At 37.7% G+C, this 17,662-nt stretch overlaps 1 protein-coding gene across 1 annotated transcript in view; it reads left to right on the top strand.

Annotated features, from left to right (window-relative positions):
* Positions 1 to 17,662, top strand: part of UBXN4 (UBX domain protein 4) — a 75,890-nt gene that overhangs the window by 38,207 nt on the left and 20,021 nt on the right. Inside the window, exons 6-9 of the mRNA XM_007952501.2 lie at positions 6,486 to 6,579; positions 15,787 to 15,841; positions 16,578 to 16,742; positions 17,479 to 17,606. Of these exons, the coding sequence (XP_007950692.1) occupies positions 6,486 to 6,579; positions 15,787 to 15,841; positions 16,578 to 16,742; positions 17,479 to 17,606 (442 nt within the window). The remainder of the gene's footprint in view (positions 1 to 6,485; positions 6,580 to 15,786; positions 15,842 to 16,577; positions 16,743 to 17,478; positions 17,607 to 17,662) is intronic.

The following is a 17,662-nucleotide window of genomic DNA, read 5'->3' as shown; positions in this document are numbered from 1 at the left end:
CATCATATTTGAGGGATAATTTTGCTGGGTATGTAATTCTTGGTTGAAAATTTTTCTCTTTCAGAGTTTTATATATACCATCCCATTGTCTTCTTCCTTGCATGGTTTCTGCTGAGAAGTCACAGCTTATTCTTATTGGTTGTCCTTTGTAAGTAACTTTTTGTTTTTTTTTCCCGTGCTGCTTTCAGAATTCAGTCTTTGTCTTTGGTTTTGATGAGTTTGATCATGATATGCCTTGGTGATTTTCTTTTGGGATCTATCCTGTTTAGGGTTTGTTGGACTTCTTGAATGGATATATTCTCATCTTTCATCATATCAGGGAAGTTCTCCTCCAACAAATCTTGGACAGTTTACTTGGTGGTTTTATTTTTCTCTTCCTCTTTTGAAATTCCAGTGACATGTAGGTTATTCCTTTTGATGGTATCCCACATGAACATTAGGCTTTCTTCATTTTGTTTTGATTTTTTTTCTGATTGATTCCTTTCCAAAGAAGTATTCAGGTATTTGTCTTCAATGTCATTAATTCTGTCTTCCATTGTTTCAATTCTACTCCTTTTGCCCTTCCAATGTGTTATCTATTTCTGACAATTTAATATTAGTCTTCTGGATTTCTATCTGTAGATTTAGAATCATTTCTAGTTTTTCATTTATTTTGTTATTCTGTTCTTGTGTTTTCTTCCAAATTTCTTCTAGGGTTTTTTTTCTGTATTTTCCTTGGTATGTCTCTCAATCCTTTGAAAGTACCTCAATATCATTCTTTGAATTCCTTATCAGAGAGTTCCAGTGCTGCTTCTTCCTCCGGGATGTGTTCTGGGTCTGTATCCTGCTCCCTTGTTTCTACCACTTTATCCTGCTTCTTTGTGTGGACTGTGATCGTCTGCTGTCTCCGAGACATCATGGTATTGTTGTATTTCGATCTCTGTTAACTGTTTGTGAAGAGCAGCCAAGGATGATTCAGGCTTTTTTTGGTGGTTTTTTATTGTTGGCCCGTTGGTGGAGAAGGAGGTGATGGCTCTCACTCATTTAGTGAAGTTGCAGGAGTTGTAGTGGTGTCTTTTGGGGACTATTGCTGTCTCCCACTCAGTTAGACAAAAATTACAATTGAATAACTATCAAAAAAATAAAAGCATATGGACAAAAAGTAACACCATGCAATCACATAGGAACAGTAATCACAGAAAAAAGTGAAAAAGAAGAAGAAAAAAACAAGAAAACCTGCAATATCTGGGTGTAGGGTAATAAGAGAAAAAAAGGTAGAGAAGGAGAATAATGAAGCAAAAAATGGGAACAATGCAGAAAGAAAAATAAGGAATGGGGTTAACCACGAGGAAAGAAGGAAAAAGAAAAGTGCAACCAGAAATTGTTGTTGTTGTTATGTGCCGTCGAGTCGGCCCCGACTCATAGCGACCCCTCCTTGGGTTTCCAAGGCAGTATCACTACGGAAGTAGGATTGCCCAACCTTCCTTCCGAGGAGTGGCTGGTGGGTTTGAACCGCCAGCCATCTGGTTAGCAGTCAAGTGTCTCAGCCACTATGCTACCAGAGCTCCCAAAGAGATGGCCCGTCTACCTGGCGGGGAGCGGCCGGTGGGTTTGAACCGCCAGCCTTGGGTGTGGCAGCTGACTGCCCGAGGCCCTGAGGCCATCCCCGGGGGCCAACCAGAAATAGGGAAAGGAAAAAAAGCTGAAAACTAGGACCTGGGAGGGGACGAATAAAGAATAACAGTGAAAGGAACAAAAGCAGTAATAATAATAGTAGTTTAAAAGCAGGCAAAAACAAGCAAACTAAAAAACAGAAAAAAAAAAAAAAAAATCAGGGGAGGGCACCCGGGCTCTGTCTGAGCACACAGACTGGGATAGAGTTCCTGTGGGCCCAGAAGATGAGTGGGAGTGGGGGATGGCTGCACCTCCATTTACCAAGCGGGTGTGAGGTATAAGAGCAACAAGGGGAATATCACACTTTTTCAGTCGTCCGGGTCCGGAATGTCCTTGAGATTACTGGCAAGTGGACCCTGTTCTTAAGCCCCTGGAATCCTTATGAACTCTGTTGCGTTAAATATCCAAAAATGGTCAAGCCACTTGTAAACATTCAAAATGGCTGCACCCTCTGGACAGGCAAGAGTCCACAGCTCAGCCTGCCTTCCTCTTTGCTGCTGCTTTGCCTTTTATTCCCCAGCCACCAGAGCAGTCCTCTGTGCAGTCCCTGGCTAGCAGGGCTGATTTTTAGGTTGATTCTTCAGTCCTGCCACCATTCAGGAATCTCCAAGGTGTCTGCCGTCAGGATCGCTACCTTTTTTGGTATTTTCATGCAAATTCGTCTGCTAGTTTGAGTAGTCCACTTCTATATCCTTCCCTTCAAGGCTCAGGGGTCCAGGATTATCTTCTGTGTCTGTGTTAATTTGTTCCCCTTTTCTTTGTTGAAGAGGGTCTGTGCAGTCTTTGTGCCTATTCTGCCATCTTACCAAAACTCTCTCTGTTAGCTTTTGGGATTTTTTTCTTTGTTTTTTCCACAATTTGACTATGATTTGTTTAGGTTCCACCGTTTTCTTGTGGCCAAAGTGACATATTTCATAGATAAGAACTTCTTGTTATTCATGATTTCTCAGACTTTGGTCTTAGTTATCTAGTGCTGCTATAATAAATACCACAAATGGATGGCTTTAACAAACAATTTATTGTCTCACAGTTTAGGACGCTAGAAGTCCAAATTTAGGTGGTGGCTATAGGGGAAGACTTCTTTTCTCTGTCTGCTTAGGGAGTGTCCTTATCTCTTCATCTTCTCTTCCTGGTTCCTTACAGATGTCCAAGTGGATTGCCATCTTATCTTCCCCTATCTATGCTTGCTTGATCTTCTTTTATACCTTTTTTTTTTTAAAAAAAAAAAAAACCAAACCTTTTTTGTTGTGATTTGGGTGAATGTTTACAGAGCAAATTGGTTTCCATTCAACAATTCACATACAATTTCTTTTGTGACATTGATTGCAATGCCTATAATGTAACAGCACTCTTCCTGCTTCCTCCCTGTTTATCCTCCTTCATTCTTAGCCCTTCCTGCATTCTGAACTTTATTGCCAGGCAAATGCTCTTTTTGGTCTTGTGTGGTTGATTGTTCCAAGGAATGTGTATCTCCCTGGTGTTATTGTTCAATATATAAGCCTGCCTATCATTTTGCTGAAATGGAGCCATGTGGGTGAGTCCAGTTCCAGGCCTGAAGGATATCTAAAGGATATAGTGTTGGAGGTTCCTGTAGTCTTTATCAGACCAGGTAGTCTAGTATTTTAAATAATTTTGAGTTTTTTCCACATCTTTCTCCCACTCTATCCAGGACCTCCTTTTGTGATACCTTTCAGAGTAATCAGTAGTTGTAGTTAGGCACCATCAGTTCTTCTGGTCTCAGGGTCATGGATTCTGAGTTCACATGGTGTATTAATCCTTTGGACCATTTCCTTGTGTCTTTGGTTTTTTTCACTCTTCTTTACTCCAGACGGGGAGAGACCAATAGTTGTCCCTTAGATGGCCACTCTCAAGCTTTTAAGACCCTAGTCACTAATCACCAAAGTAGGATGTAGTACATTGTCTTTGTGGACTGTGTTATGCCAGTTGACCTTAGTATCCCCTGAGACTATGGTCTTAAGCCCTCAGGCCCAGCAAGTCATTCTCTTAAGGTGTTTGTTTTGGCTAAGAAGTTTTCATAACTTTGCCCCTGTATGAGCTACTGTATTCATGGATATATTTGTAGCATATGTAAATACATATGTAGAAATACCCTGTGTCAAACCTGTGTATGTTACTCCTTTTATATTTTAAGGAGCTCTGGTGGTGCAATGCCTAAGGCATTTGACTCTTAACCAGAAGGCTGGCGGTTCAAACCCACCAGCCACTCCATGGAAGGAGGCCAATCTACTTCTACCATTTCGGAAACCCAGTGGGGGTCAATAAATGACTTGGAATGACTGGATGGCAGTGGGTTTGGTTTGGTTTTATCTTAATCTGGTAAGAGATTGACTCAAAACACACCCTACACTAATCCCACCTCATTAACATACCAAAGACAATCCATTCCCAAATGAGATGATAACCACATGCATGGAAGTTAGGATTTACAACACATTTGTGGGAGACACAATTCAGTCCATAATATCTAGTCATGATTATCTGATCTTCCATTTCTTTCATGACACAGTACTTTGGAAGCATCTCAATGCTTAATGTATTTTTACACAAATAACATACACTCACAATTGTTTGCCAACTGCACTCTCCCCCTGTGAGATATTTTTGTTAATCCCACTATGCTAGTTCTCTCTTTTTACAGCAACTTGTTAAAAAAAAAAAAAAGAGAACAGGCATAGTGGCACTTACGAAAATACCTCACAGTGGGAGAGCGTGGTTGGCAAACTTGTAGAGGTTGTACGTTATTTGTATAAGAATACATGTGTACAGCTTTTACTTTAGACTATTAGATGCTCTTGCTACCTGTTTTGGAGCTTAAATAACCACTTAATTCTGTGTGTTCTGCTCTTTGAATTTTAGAAGTCATTGAAGAAGTTAGAACCCAAATTCTGGCACCTTGAATATTGCATCATTTTTCTAAGAAGAAGTTGATCTGCTTCTACTTTATTCATCAACTTCTGTTAGACTTAATGAACAAAACCCTTTTTGGTCCCCTCCCCGCCAATTCATTCTATTTTTTGGCATTGTTATAAACATTTTTACAATTTTAAAAATGTTTTTTCAATGAGTATCTAAAATTCCTTAAACATAAAAGGAGATAATTAAGAATAGCAAAGTTATAAGAAAGACTTAGTAATAATTATTTCTACTACTTCTGTAATAAGTAAAACAGTTATTACGTGTCAGTCTCAATAAAGTTCTAAGCACTTACATTAACTTATTTAATTATTACAATGGCTGTATGAGGTTACTGTCTTCATTTTACAGATTAGGTATTACAGACAGGTATTTTACAAATAGTTAAGTAACTTAAATTGACAGCTGGGATTTGAACCCAGCCTCTGCTTCCATAGTCCTTGTTTTTCAAAAGATCATAAATATAAAGAAGAATCAATTGGTGGTGAGTGATATGGAGAAAAAAGACATAGGTTTCAGGCATATATACCCAGGAAGTCACAGACCCTAGCTGTCCACTAGAATAGGCCAGGAGAAAATTCAATCCTTAAAAAAAATCAAAAGAATATTGGTGTTAAAACAAAGAGCCTCTCTAAGGAATCACTCTGGCCTTTATAAGCATACCCCTTGGGCCAACAAGTCTGGAGCCATAACCAAGATCAAATTTGAGCTCTGGAACTACATGCTCAATGTGGCTATTTAAAATTAAACTAATTAAAATGAAATACAATTAAAAATTCAGTCCTTCAACTGCACTAGCCTCATTTCAAGTGCTCAGTAGCCACATGTAGTCAGTATACTAGAGAGTGCACATAGCACTGCTTTCAAGTGATGACAACTCCTGGCCAGGTGTGCTTATTTTACTTTTGTTATACCCTTCCTGCCAAGTGTGGTGTAGTAAATTACGTGGTATGGCTTTTCTAGTCACAGTCTTTGTAACTCCCACTTTGCTGTGAGCAAATGAGTAGCTGATTGTTAAAGTTATCTACCTGGTGTTACTGTTGTTACATGCTGCTTCTGTTGGAGCAGCATGAAGCAATCTTCTGGAAAGTTTGCTGTCTCAGGTGTGTAGAATTCTGATGTTGGGATTGGTTGATTTTGCCACTCTGCCAGGCTCAAAGTGAGCCCTTCTAGAGGCAGAAGGAAGTCTCTGACTACCAGCTGAGAGAGACATGCTGCTGAAAGAGATGTGCTGCTGAGAGAGAGATGTGAGAAAGAGACACAAGAGACTCTCACTGCTAACAGAGAGACATGCTGCTGAGAAAGACTAAGAGAAGTGGCTTGCTGAGAGAGACAGCTGGCTGAGAGAGACTGAGTGTGTTCCTGAACTTGAATTGTAGCCTGTTGCTTCCCTAATAAATCCTGTAACCTGTGAGTTCTGTGTGGTCACTGCAGCGATTTATTGAACCCAGCAGAGAGGTGGTGGGTGCCATGGGAGGAACAGTTGGTGATAAGGTTACTAAGAGGGTTGGAGGGTGGCGGCATGTCTGGCCTTATTAGAATAGGCCTTGGGCTTCTGATAGTGATTCTGTTTCCTCTTGTGTAGTTAGGGGAGGTCAGAAGATGCTACCTCACTGTGTCTTTAGCACCAACTTATTTAACGTTTTCTCATGTTTTATCTCTGACTTTACCTTGCTTGCCCTCAACTGCCTTATTTGGCATTTACACACTATTTTGTCCATATCTGAACTTTAAGATTAATAATAGCTCATTTCTTATCTTTGTTTTTATTCTTAGGGAAAATGAGTAATATTTAAGACGTAAGATTATTAATAAATGTCAGAATAAAAAAGATTTATCTCTTTTAAATTAACGTTTAAAACAATTATTTGTTTTTTTCCTTTTATTTAATAATTAAGGAGGAGAAAGTTCAGGCCATGCCACTCCCTCTCAGGAGAATAGTGAATGTTTAAATCCAAGACCTACAGAGGACCTCACTGTCAGAGTGGAAAGGTTTGTTCTTATTTTTTCATGTAGTAGTTTGTTCAAAAAAAAACAATGTTTCAGTGATTTCATTATTTTGAATAAAAGCTAAAATTACACAAAGGACATTTCAGAATTTTGTGTTGTAATATTTGATCATCTGAACTTTTCAGTATCTCTGAATGAAGTCATCAGTCACTTCTAGGTCTGGTTATTCTTACAACTTCCTTTTTACTGGTATTTTGGTATGTGTGTGTTTCCATCTGTCACTTCTGTTTATATCGGTCCGTACTGTAGGATAAAAACCTCCAAATGATCTAGGGTTTCAGCCAATTTTATGACTGTCTACTGAGCTTGGGGTTGTGTGTGAGTGTCTAATAAGTTATTTTTTATTAGTTGGTCTAATAATCAGATGCAAATTTCTGACTTTTTGTTTCCAGTTTAGTATTAGAAGCCATAAGGAAACAAAGTTCAGAATGATTACCAACATGGTGACTTTGTGTTTGCCCATGACTCAAGATCAGTTTCATTTCAGCAAAACCCTGAACATTCTGATTGTTCTATACATTCTTTGTAAAAGTTGGGCATGGCCAAGACTTTGAGGTGTAAATCCTTTTATAAACCAAAACTCAATACCATCAAGTCGACTCTGACTCATAGTGACCCCTCCTTGGGTTTTCAAGTGGTATCACTGCAGAAGTAGATTGCCCAGCCTTCCTTCCGAGGAGTGGCTGGTGGGTTTAAACTGCCAGCCTTCTGGTTAGCAGTCACATGCCTTAGGCACTATGCCACCAGAGCTTCTAATCCTTTTGTAGTGGAATGGAAATAGCATAAGATCAGAACAGCAGCAGAGAACCAAGGTTCCCACTGGCTCATCCTCTTTTGTTTCTTTGTTTTGCTAACAGTAGGCCTTCATCTGTGTACTCTTGTACCACCCTTGGATGAAATGAAAACCAAAATTCTGGAAAAGGGATTGGAGACTTGGGGAAAGGGAGGAAGAAATACGTCAGGTAGCAACAGCAACTTTATTGGGTCAGTTGGGGATCAAGCACTATTTATATTTAGGGTAGTGGCAAAGAGGAGTTTCTGTGGCTATTGTATCTTAGTAATTTCCATTCCTATGTAACAGAATGTCAGTTGATGTCTGCCTGTGTGATTCTGCAAATAGAATATCATTTTTAATTAAAAATGGTTTTTATACTTAAACATACTGGTGTGTATGTGTTACCTGTAGTATGAATGAAAGACTCTTTATGACATACACCAAAATGTTTATACTAATAGCTATGAAAGAGAAATTACGACTTTTTTTCATCTAGTTCAGAGATTACATATTTTCCTCTTTATTATTTTGTAATTAGCAATTATTGAGTACTACTTTCATACCCCACTCGTCTGTCATTTTGTTGTACTGTGAGGCTTGTGTGTTCCTGTGAGACTGGAGGTTATGCCAGCAGTATTTCATACCAGCAGGGTCACCCATGATGGACAGGTTTCAGCAGAGCTTCTAGACTAAGATAGACTTGGAAAAAGGAAGGGGCCATCCACTTCTCAAAGAACTGGCCAGTGAAAACCTAATGAATAGTAGTGAAACACTGTCTGATATATTAGTAGAAAACTTTATGAATAGCCCTGAAACATTGTCTGATAGTAGTGTCAGAAGATGAGCCTCCCAGGTCAGAAGGCACTCAAAATATGACTAGGGAAGAGCTGCCTCCTCAAAGTAGAGTCAACCTTAATATGGATGGAGTAAAGCTTTCAGGACCTTCATTTGCTGATTTGACACAACTCAAAATGGGAAGAAACAGCTGCAAACATCTGTAAATAATCAGAACATGGAATGTATGAAGTATGAATCTAGGAAAACTGGAAGTTGTCAAAAATGAAATGGAATGCATAAAGATCTATATCCTAGGGATTAGTGAGCTGAAATGGTCTTCTTTTGGCCATTTTGAATCAGACAACCATATGATCTACTATGCCAGGAATGACAGTTTAAAGAGGAATGGCATGACATTCATTGTCACAAAGAATGTCTACCCTGAAATACATTGCTGTCAGTGATGGGATAATACCTATATGCCTACAAGGAAGACCAGTTAATACTACTGTCATTCAGATTTACACACTAACCACCAAAAGCCAAAGATGAGGAAATGGAAGACTTTTATCAACTTCGGCATCTGGAATTGACCAGACATACGATCAAGATTTATTGATTGTTACTGGTGATTGGAATGTGAAAGTTGGAAACAAAGAATCACCAATAGTTAGAAAACCTTGGTGATAGAAATGATGCTGGAGATCACATGATAGGATTTTGCAAGACCAATGACTTACTTATTGCAGATACCTTTTCTCAACAACATAAATGGTGGCTGTACACATGATACCTACCAGGTAGAATACACAAGAATCAGATTGCCTATATCTGTGGAAAGAGGACATGGAGCAGCTCAATATCTTCAGCTAAAACAAGGCCAGGAACTGACTGTGGAACAGGCCATCAACTGCTTATATGCAAGTTGAAGACAAAAAAAAGTCCACAAGAGCCAAAATGACCTTGATTATATCCCACCTGAATTTAGAGACCATCTGAAGAATAGATTTAACTCACTGAACACCAGTAACTGAAAACCAGACAAACTGTGGGATGACATCAAGAACATCATCCATGAAGAAAGCAAAAGGTCATTAAAAAGACAGAAAAGGAGGAAAAAACCAAAATGGATGTCAGAAGAGACTCTGAAACTTGCTTTTGAATGTAGAGTAGCTAAAGCGAATGGAAGAAATGGCAAGTAAAAGAGCTGAACAGAAGATTTCAAAGAGCAGTTGAGAAGACAAAGTCAATTGTTATAATGAAATGTGCTAAGACCTGGGTTAGAAAAACAAAAGAAAAGAACACAGTATTTCTCAAGGTGAAAGAACTGAAGAAAAAGTTCAAGCCTCGAGTTGTAATATTGAAAGATTCTATGGGCAAAATATTGACTGATGCAGGAAACATCAAAAGAAGATGGGAGGAATACAAAGAGTCACTGTACCCAAAATAATTAGTTGACGTTCATCCATTTCAGAAGGTGGCATATGATCAAGAACCAATGGTATTGAAGGAAGAAGTCAAAGCTGCACTGAAGGAATTGGCAAAAAACAAGGCTCCAGGAATTGATGGAATACCCCTTGAGATGTTTCAACAAAAGAATGCTGCCCTGGAAGCATTTACTTGTTTATGCCAAGAGATTTGGAAGACAGCTACCTGGCCAGCTGACTGGAAGAGATCCAATTTGTACCCATTCCAAAGAAAGTGGGTGCCACATAATGTGGAAATTATTGAACAATGTCATTAATTTCACATACAAGTAAAATCTTGCTGAAGATAATTCAGAAACAGTTGAAGCAGTATAATGACCTAGAGCTTCCAGAAATTCAAGCTGGATTCAGAAGAGCTTATGCAATAAGAGATATTGCTGATGTCAGATGGATCTTGGGTGAAAGCAAAGAATACCAGAAATGTGTTTACTTGTCTTTTATTGACTATGCAAAAGCATTCACCTGTGGATCATAACAAATTATGGATAACATGGAGAAGAATGAGAACTCCACAATGCTTAATTGTGCTCATGGGGAACCTATACATAGACCAGGAGGCTATCATTCGAACAGAACATGCATGGTTTAAAATCAGGTAGAGACTGCGTCAGGTTGTATCCTTTCACCATACTTACTCATTCTGTATGCTGGGCACATTATCCGAGAAGCTGGACTATATGAAGAAGATTGCGGTGTCAGGATTGACGGAAGACTCATTAACAACCTGCGATATGTAGATGACATAACCTTGCTTGCTGAAAGTGAAGATGTCTTGAAGCACTTACTGATGAAGATTAAAGACTACAGTCTGCAATATGGATAACACCTCAGCATAAAGGGAATGAAAATTCTCACAAATGGACCAATTAGCAGCATCATGATAAATGGAGAAAAGATTGAAGTTGTCAAAGATTTCATATTACTTGGTTCCACGATCAACACCAATGGAAGCAACAGTCAAGAAATCAAATGACTTGTTGCATTGGGCAAATCTGCTGCAAAAGACCTCTTTTAAGACCTGAAGAGCAAAGTGCTGAAGACTGACGTGCGTCTGATCCAACCCGTGATATTTTCAGTCACCTCATATGCATGTGAAAGCTGGACAGTGAATAAGGAAGACCTAAGAAGAGTTGTAGTGTTGTTGAAGAATATTGAAAGTACCATGAACTGCAGAAGAACTAACAAATCTATCCTGGAAGAAGTGCAGCCAAATGCTCCTTGGAAGCAAGAGTTTCCAGACTTCATCACACCTACTTTGGTCATGTTGTCAGAAGGGACCATTCCCTCGAGAAAGGATATCATGCTTGGTAAAGTGGTGGGTCATTGAAGAAGGGGAAGACCCTCAGTGAGATCAGTCGACACAGTGGCTGCAATGATGGGCTCAGGTATAGCACAGATTGTTAGGCTGGCCTTGGACCAGGCAAAATTTTCTTCTGTTGTACATAGGGTCACTGTGAATCAGAGCTGGCTTGACAACACCTGACAGCAACAAATTGCTTTCATAAGGAGTCTTGGTGGTACAAAGGTTAAGTGCTTGGCTGCTAACCGAAATTTGGCAATTTGAATCCACCCAGTGGCTCCTTGGGAGAAAGATCTGGCAGTCTGTTCTTGTAAAGATTACAGCTTGAGATCTGCTGTGTCATACAGGGTCACTGTGAGTCAAAATCAACACAAATGCACGTAACAACGTGATTACTTTCATCATTAGCATATCTTTATTAAGTTTCCTCCAACTAAAAAAAAGTTGAACCTCTCAGAGATTTATGTATACATAGACACACACTTCTTACTTATTGACATGGTGTTACATTCCAGAGACCATTCACTTTGTGAAAATCAGCATTATGTGGTAATGGAGGATGACTAACTATATCATTATATAATGGCTGAACCACTGAGAATTATGACTCAGCTAAGTTGACACGTGACATTAACCATCACAGCCAGCATTGCTCTTGCCTCACATCTCGGTGTTTGTTATTGCCAGATATATACATCATTAACGTGCAAAATAGATAGTAAACTTTACTATTACCGTAAACGTGAAATGTCAGATAACAAGATAGTCAATAAGTGAAGAGTGTATGTATAATATATATATGTATGTATCTTTTAAAGCATATGATGTTGGGACCATGACATGATGTATGTATAGGCTGGGTGCTTTAAAAAAGATACTGATACTGAAGTTGGATGAAATATTGATGAATTGTTTTTGATAAAACTCTTGATGATGAAACTTTCGTTACTGGAAATTACATTTTCATTGCTTAGATAATCTTTGAAAAACCCTGATTATTTAGTCATTTAATTAATAGAGTCCTTGTTGCTGAGACAAATTTATCAGACTGAGTTGATCTACATAGCTTAGGTAGATTCTAATACTAATTCATAAATTGTTGTCCTCTGTTTTATTGAGATGAGTTCATACCCAATAAGGAGTTCTGTTCCTTTTGTGCCTTTGATTCAATGACACTTCTAAATAACTAATAACACGAATCTATGTCATTTTCCTATCCTAAATGTCCTATTAGCTCATCCTTTATACCCTTAGGTTTGCCTTCATTTTCACCATCCCCTGCCATAGTCTGTGTAATGCTATTATTACCTCTGACTAATGTATTCTCTGGCATCATCTGAAGGGTTATTGGATCAGAAACTCTAAAATTCTGCCACTTTCCATATCTCACAGAACTGAACTGCTTTGCTTTTTCCAGCCCAGATAAATTGGGCCCATAAATCCCTGTGGTACACGATAGTATTTATAGAACTTTGTAATATCAGACTCTACAAAATTTCCTGGATTTTTATCTAACTTTGGTGATATTTTAAAATAAGTTTTATACAAAGTAAAAATTCAATCTTAAAACTTGGCAGGAGGGATTAATAAATGTAAAATCCTTACTTTCTTCTCAGGCTATGACATTTATTCCCAGAGACTGAGTTTTTGGAAAATGAATTACTCAACATTAGGTCTTGGGCTTTTTTCTTATCTAACTATTTTGTTATTACGTGCCATCGAGTTAGACCCGACTCATAACGACCCCTCCTTGGGTTTCCAAGGCGGTATCACTATGGAAGTAGATTGCCCAACCTTCCTTCCGAGGAATGGCTGTAAGGAGAGATAATTTTGTTAGAGGAGAATGTGAATGACCCAAATTGATGTCAGCCTGGAAACTCATCCTTCCTTGCACATAGTCTTTCAGCCTTGAATTGCCTTTTGTCAAGGAAGTAAACTTAATTTTTAACAATCAGATTGGTGATCTGTAATTGTTATGTCTAAATTTTTGCTTTTGATACTAATTAAAATATATGATTTTTTTTATTCTTAAAGCTAAAGGATGTGAAGTATAAATCGTTTAGTGATTGATGTGAATACGTGAATCTGTTAGTCAAAATGCATTATTTTGTTTAAAAATGGGCAGAATTATCTGGGAAAGATAATATAAAGTGCCATTAATTCCTCTCCCAGCCTTAAAATTGGAAAGGTTTCAAACCTAACAAAAACTGAAAGAATATAATGAAATTTTTTTGGCTGAATCATTTGAAACTTGCCGACATCATTTCACTTCATCCCTAAACACTTCAATATATATCTCCTAAGAATAAAGATATTTTCAGATACTAGTACAATTCTAGGAATTCTGGTGGTACAGTGGTTAAGTATTTGGCTGCTAAATGACAGGTCAGTAGAGTGAACCCATCAACCACCCTGTGGGTGATAACCCCGGTGATATACTCCCTTAAAGATGTCAGCCTAGGAGACAGAATGGGCCATTGGAGCCATTCTACTCTTTCCTGTAGCGTCATTCCAGGTTGGAATCAACTCGATGACAAACAACAACAGTACAGTACCATTATCACATTCAAGAAACTGTAACTTAATACAGTAAGGTTTTCTTATATACTGTCTCTATTTACATTTCCCCAATAGTCCCAATAATGTCCTTTATAACCGCGTCCACCAGTGTAGAGAAGAGCACTGATACGTGTTCTCTCACCTTTAATCGCTATTTTTTTTTACTACTTTTAAAGACAGCAGCACCCAGATCAAGACATAGAAAATTACCAGGTCGTAGAAGCCTTCTTAATGCTCCTTCTCAATTATTGCTTCCCTCTCAAGGATGACCGCTATCCTGAATCTGATACCACAGATTAATTTTGCCTGTTTTTCAACTTTATAATTCTGCCCATTTTTAAACAAAATAATGCATTTTGACTAACAGATTCACGTATTCACATCAATCACTAAACGATTTATACTTCACATCCTTTAACTTTAAGAATTAAAAAAATCATATATTTTAATTAGTATCAAAAGCAAAAATTTAGAATCATACTGCATGTATTCTTTCTGTGTTTGATCTCTTTTGCTCACCATTATTTTTGTGTGGCTCATCTGTGTTGCTGCATGTGTCATTAGTTGATGCAGTCTCATTTCTGTATTGTTTGACTGTACTACATTTTATTTATCCTTTCTACTATCAATAGCCATTAGAATTATCTTTAGGTTTGGGTTATTATGAACAGGGCTGCTGTGAACATTCTTGTACATGTCCCAGTGAACATATGTATGCATTTCTTTTGGGCATATATATGGGAGTGGGAATTTCTGGGTCATGGATACTGGCCAGTTTTCCATAATGGTTGTACGAATTGATACTCCTCTCAGCAGTAGATCCTTTTTGTTCCTTCTGTTGTTGTTGTTGTTTGCCATCGAGTCGGCCCCGACTCATAGCGACCCTTCCTTGGGTTTCCCAGGCAGTATCCCTATGGAAGTAGGATTGCCCAACCTTCCTTCCAAGGAGTGGCTGGTGGGTTTGAACCGCCAGCCTTCTGGTAAGCAGTCAAGTGCCTTAGGCACTATGCTACCAGAGCTCCTTTGTTCCTTCTAATGTGTTGTTATATATAATTCATCTTAATATTTTTGGTGCACACTTTGCCCCAAATTTGGTTGGTACAATCTTCATGCTAGCTTTTCTGCCCTTATCAGCACATACTTGATCTCTGGCAGAAGTTGTTCAGCTGAGTTTTATCATTTACATATACTTGTATATCCCAAATCTATATCAGAGAAAGTACCAGTTAAACAAATTGAGATATAATTAATGTAACATTTAAAAAAAAAAACAAAACCCACCTTTTTAATTGTAGTCAATGTCATGAGACAAAGTGTGTATGAACTGCTGTATGGAAAGTGAATTTGCTCTGTAAACTTTCACCCAAATCATTCATTCATTCATAAATCAGTCAATCAATCAATCAAACAAACAAACCCTATGGAGCACAGTTCTACTCTGACACACAAAGGGTTGTCATGAATCCCCCCACCCCCAACCCCCCCACCCCCAAAAAAAACCATCTTTTTAAAGTGTACAGTGCAGTGGGTTTTGGTATATTTGCAAGGTTGTACAACCATCACCACCATGTAATTGCAGAACCATTTTTTTATTTGTTTCTGTTTTAGCTGAGAAGTCTATCAAATTTTTCATGCTGTTCACTTTAGAATGATTAGTTTTTCAATGATGAACTTCTTACAGTTGGAAATATGAATAGCATATTTTGGTATTGTTGTTAAGTGCTGTCAAGTCGGATCCGACTCATAGTGACCGCTCCTTGGGTTTCCAAGGCAGTATCACTACGGAAGTAGATTGCCCCATCTTCCTTCTGAGGAGTGGCTGGTGGGTTTGAACCGCCAGCCTTCTGGTTAGCAGTCAAGTGCCTTAGGCACTATGCTACCAGAGCTCCCTTGGCATTATTAGTAGCTTCTATAGATGCCCTTACATTTTTGCTCTTACTTTTAATAATTTTGTGCCATGTTGGTGGTTAGGGGTAAAACATTTGTAAATCATCCATTTATATATTGTTTGAAACTTGTATATTTTAAAATCAATATCAGATAAATCAGATCCCTCAAAAATGAAAACTAAAGGTAAGTAGGAGATAAGGATACTTTGGATGGGCTGCAGTTGGTGCATAGATTTCTCTAGGTACCAGAAACTTGGCAGATAAATTATTACTATTGTGCTTCCAAGGGCTTTTCTTATAAGTGTCTACATTTCCTCAGTTATTTTTAGCTAAATAAATTTCCTAAATGTATTTGACCTTAATATGATGAGTCTCAATTAATGTATTTTATTTAAAACACAGACTAACCAAAAAACTGGAAGAAAGGAGAGAAGAGAAAAGGAAGGAAGAAGAACAGGTAAAATCCATGCACCTAGCATTGTTTTACCCATCCATTCAGTGAAGAGTAGACTTAGGATGGCTTTGTAGTTACATTTCAGTGTGACAGCATTTGTGAAGGGAGTTTTCTGTCTTTCTTAGTATCTTCATATTATATGCTTTTTGTGTTCTTTTTCTTAAATTGTTAGGAATAAATTGGACCATCGTCTGTCTGCAACAAGTCTTTTCCACTAAAAACAAAGACACTTAAGCTGATATTATTTGATGTGAGGTAGAAGATCAAATTTTAAGTTTCTTTTGTGGAAAAGAAATATGTAGACATTTTGCTGAATTTTTCCCTCTCCTGTTGCTGTATTCTAGTGCAGCATTCATTTTTTATCACCCTATATATCTAAACTGCATCATCACTTTGGGTTCTAATATAGGAAAGTTATCAGTTCTTCAAATAAGTGACTGCCTTGTTGCCCTTGGAGTTGGTAAAATATTAATTTGAGAAATCAAAGACCTGTGAATCTCTTGCTTTTAGCTTACATTGACTACATCATAATCTTAACCATTGCCAAAGGTATACTAATTGGTAGACATTTGACCGTTAGCCATGCTGTCGATAAACTTTAAATAGACCCTTACATTTTAAGACATTTTACCCCTTTAGGTATACTGTATAACCAGCTTGCCCTACATTTAAAATAATACCTGAGGCAGACTGTCAAATTCATTTCTAGCTCTTAAATCTTATTTTCTCTTTAATTCAGAGAGAGATTAAGAAGGAAATTGAGAGAAGAAAAACTGGAAAAGAAATGTTAGATTATAAAAGAAAGCAAGAAGAAGAATTAACAAAAAGAATGTTAGAGGAAAGAAACAGAGAAAAAGCAGAAGATAGGGCAGCTCGAGAGCGTATAAAACAGCAGATTGCTTTGGTGAGTGTTAATTTTACTTTTAATGCTTTACTCCAGGAAATTTGTAAAATTATTTTTCTATGCATGTTGACTTTGGTTTATTCTAAGATGGAGCATGTGTAAATAGTATAGTTAAGTGATTCAAAGAGTAGCAGTTCTCAGCTTTATTTTGTTAGAAATTGCTTATTAAGTTAAGATATGGTTATGGTTGAGTTTTTAGATTATTTTTTCAAAATGATTTTTCTCCGTGTTTTCGTATGTTACAAATTTCATTAAGTAAATCAGAAGGCAGTTTTCAGGGATTCTCTGGAAAACAAGCTAAGAACTAGTTACTTAGTAATCTTTAGTCACAAGTATTCCTTTTTGGGGATGAAGGATTTAGGTATATCATAGAACCCTAGGATGGTTTTGTAATAATTGCTTTTAGAATTAAGCTGTATTATACATATGAAAACCACTCCTCCCTTAATAGTGTTTGTTCATTTGTTCATTCAGCGAATACTTACTGAGCATCTACTATGTGCCAGACCTTGCTTCAGGGTTTGTGAGTGAACAAAATCAAGGTCTTGTTTATTCAATAATAACTTGAAGTCTCTGACAATTGGTAATATTAAAGATGACCAGATTTAGAATGATATAGTTCACATATGGCTATAAGGAATTTCATGAGTATGATGTTTCTCATTAACTTGAGTTTGGAAGTGTGTGAATAGATAATTTTGGCAGTGAAAGATAATTGGTGTCTAATGTTTTAAAGGACCGTGCAGAGAGAGCTGCTCGTTTTGCAAAGACAAAGGAAGAAGTAGAAGCTGCTAAAGCAGCTGCCTTGCTAGCCAAACAAGCAGAAATAGAAATCAAGAGGGAATCTTATGCAAGAGAAAGAAGGTACTTTATTTCATGCTGAAACATCTATATGGTTGTATGAACTAAGGAGAACAATG

This window comes from Orycteropus afer, unplaced genomic scaffold (assembly GCF_000298275.1).
Source record: "Orycteropus afer afer isolate SDZICR_OR568_19922 unplaced genomic scaffold, OryAfe1.0 scaffold00342, whole genome shotgun sequence".
NCBI lineage: Eukaryota > Metazoa > Chordata > Mammalia > Tubulidentata > Orycteropodidae > Orycteropus > Orycteropus afer.
Note: the sequence above shows the minus strand (reverse complement) of the source record. Positions and strands in the feature narration are given on the sequence as shown.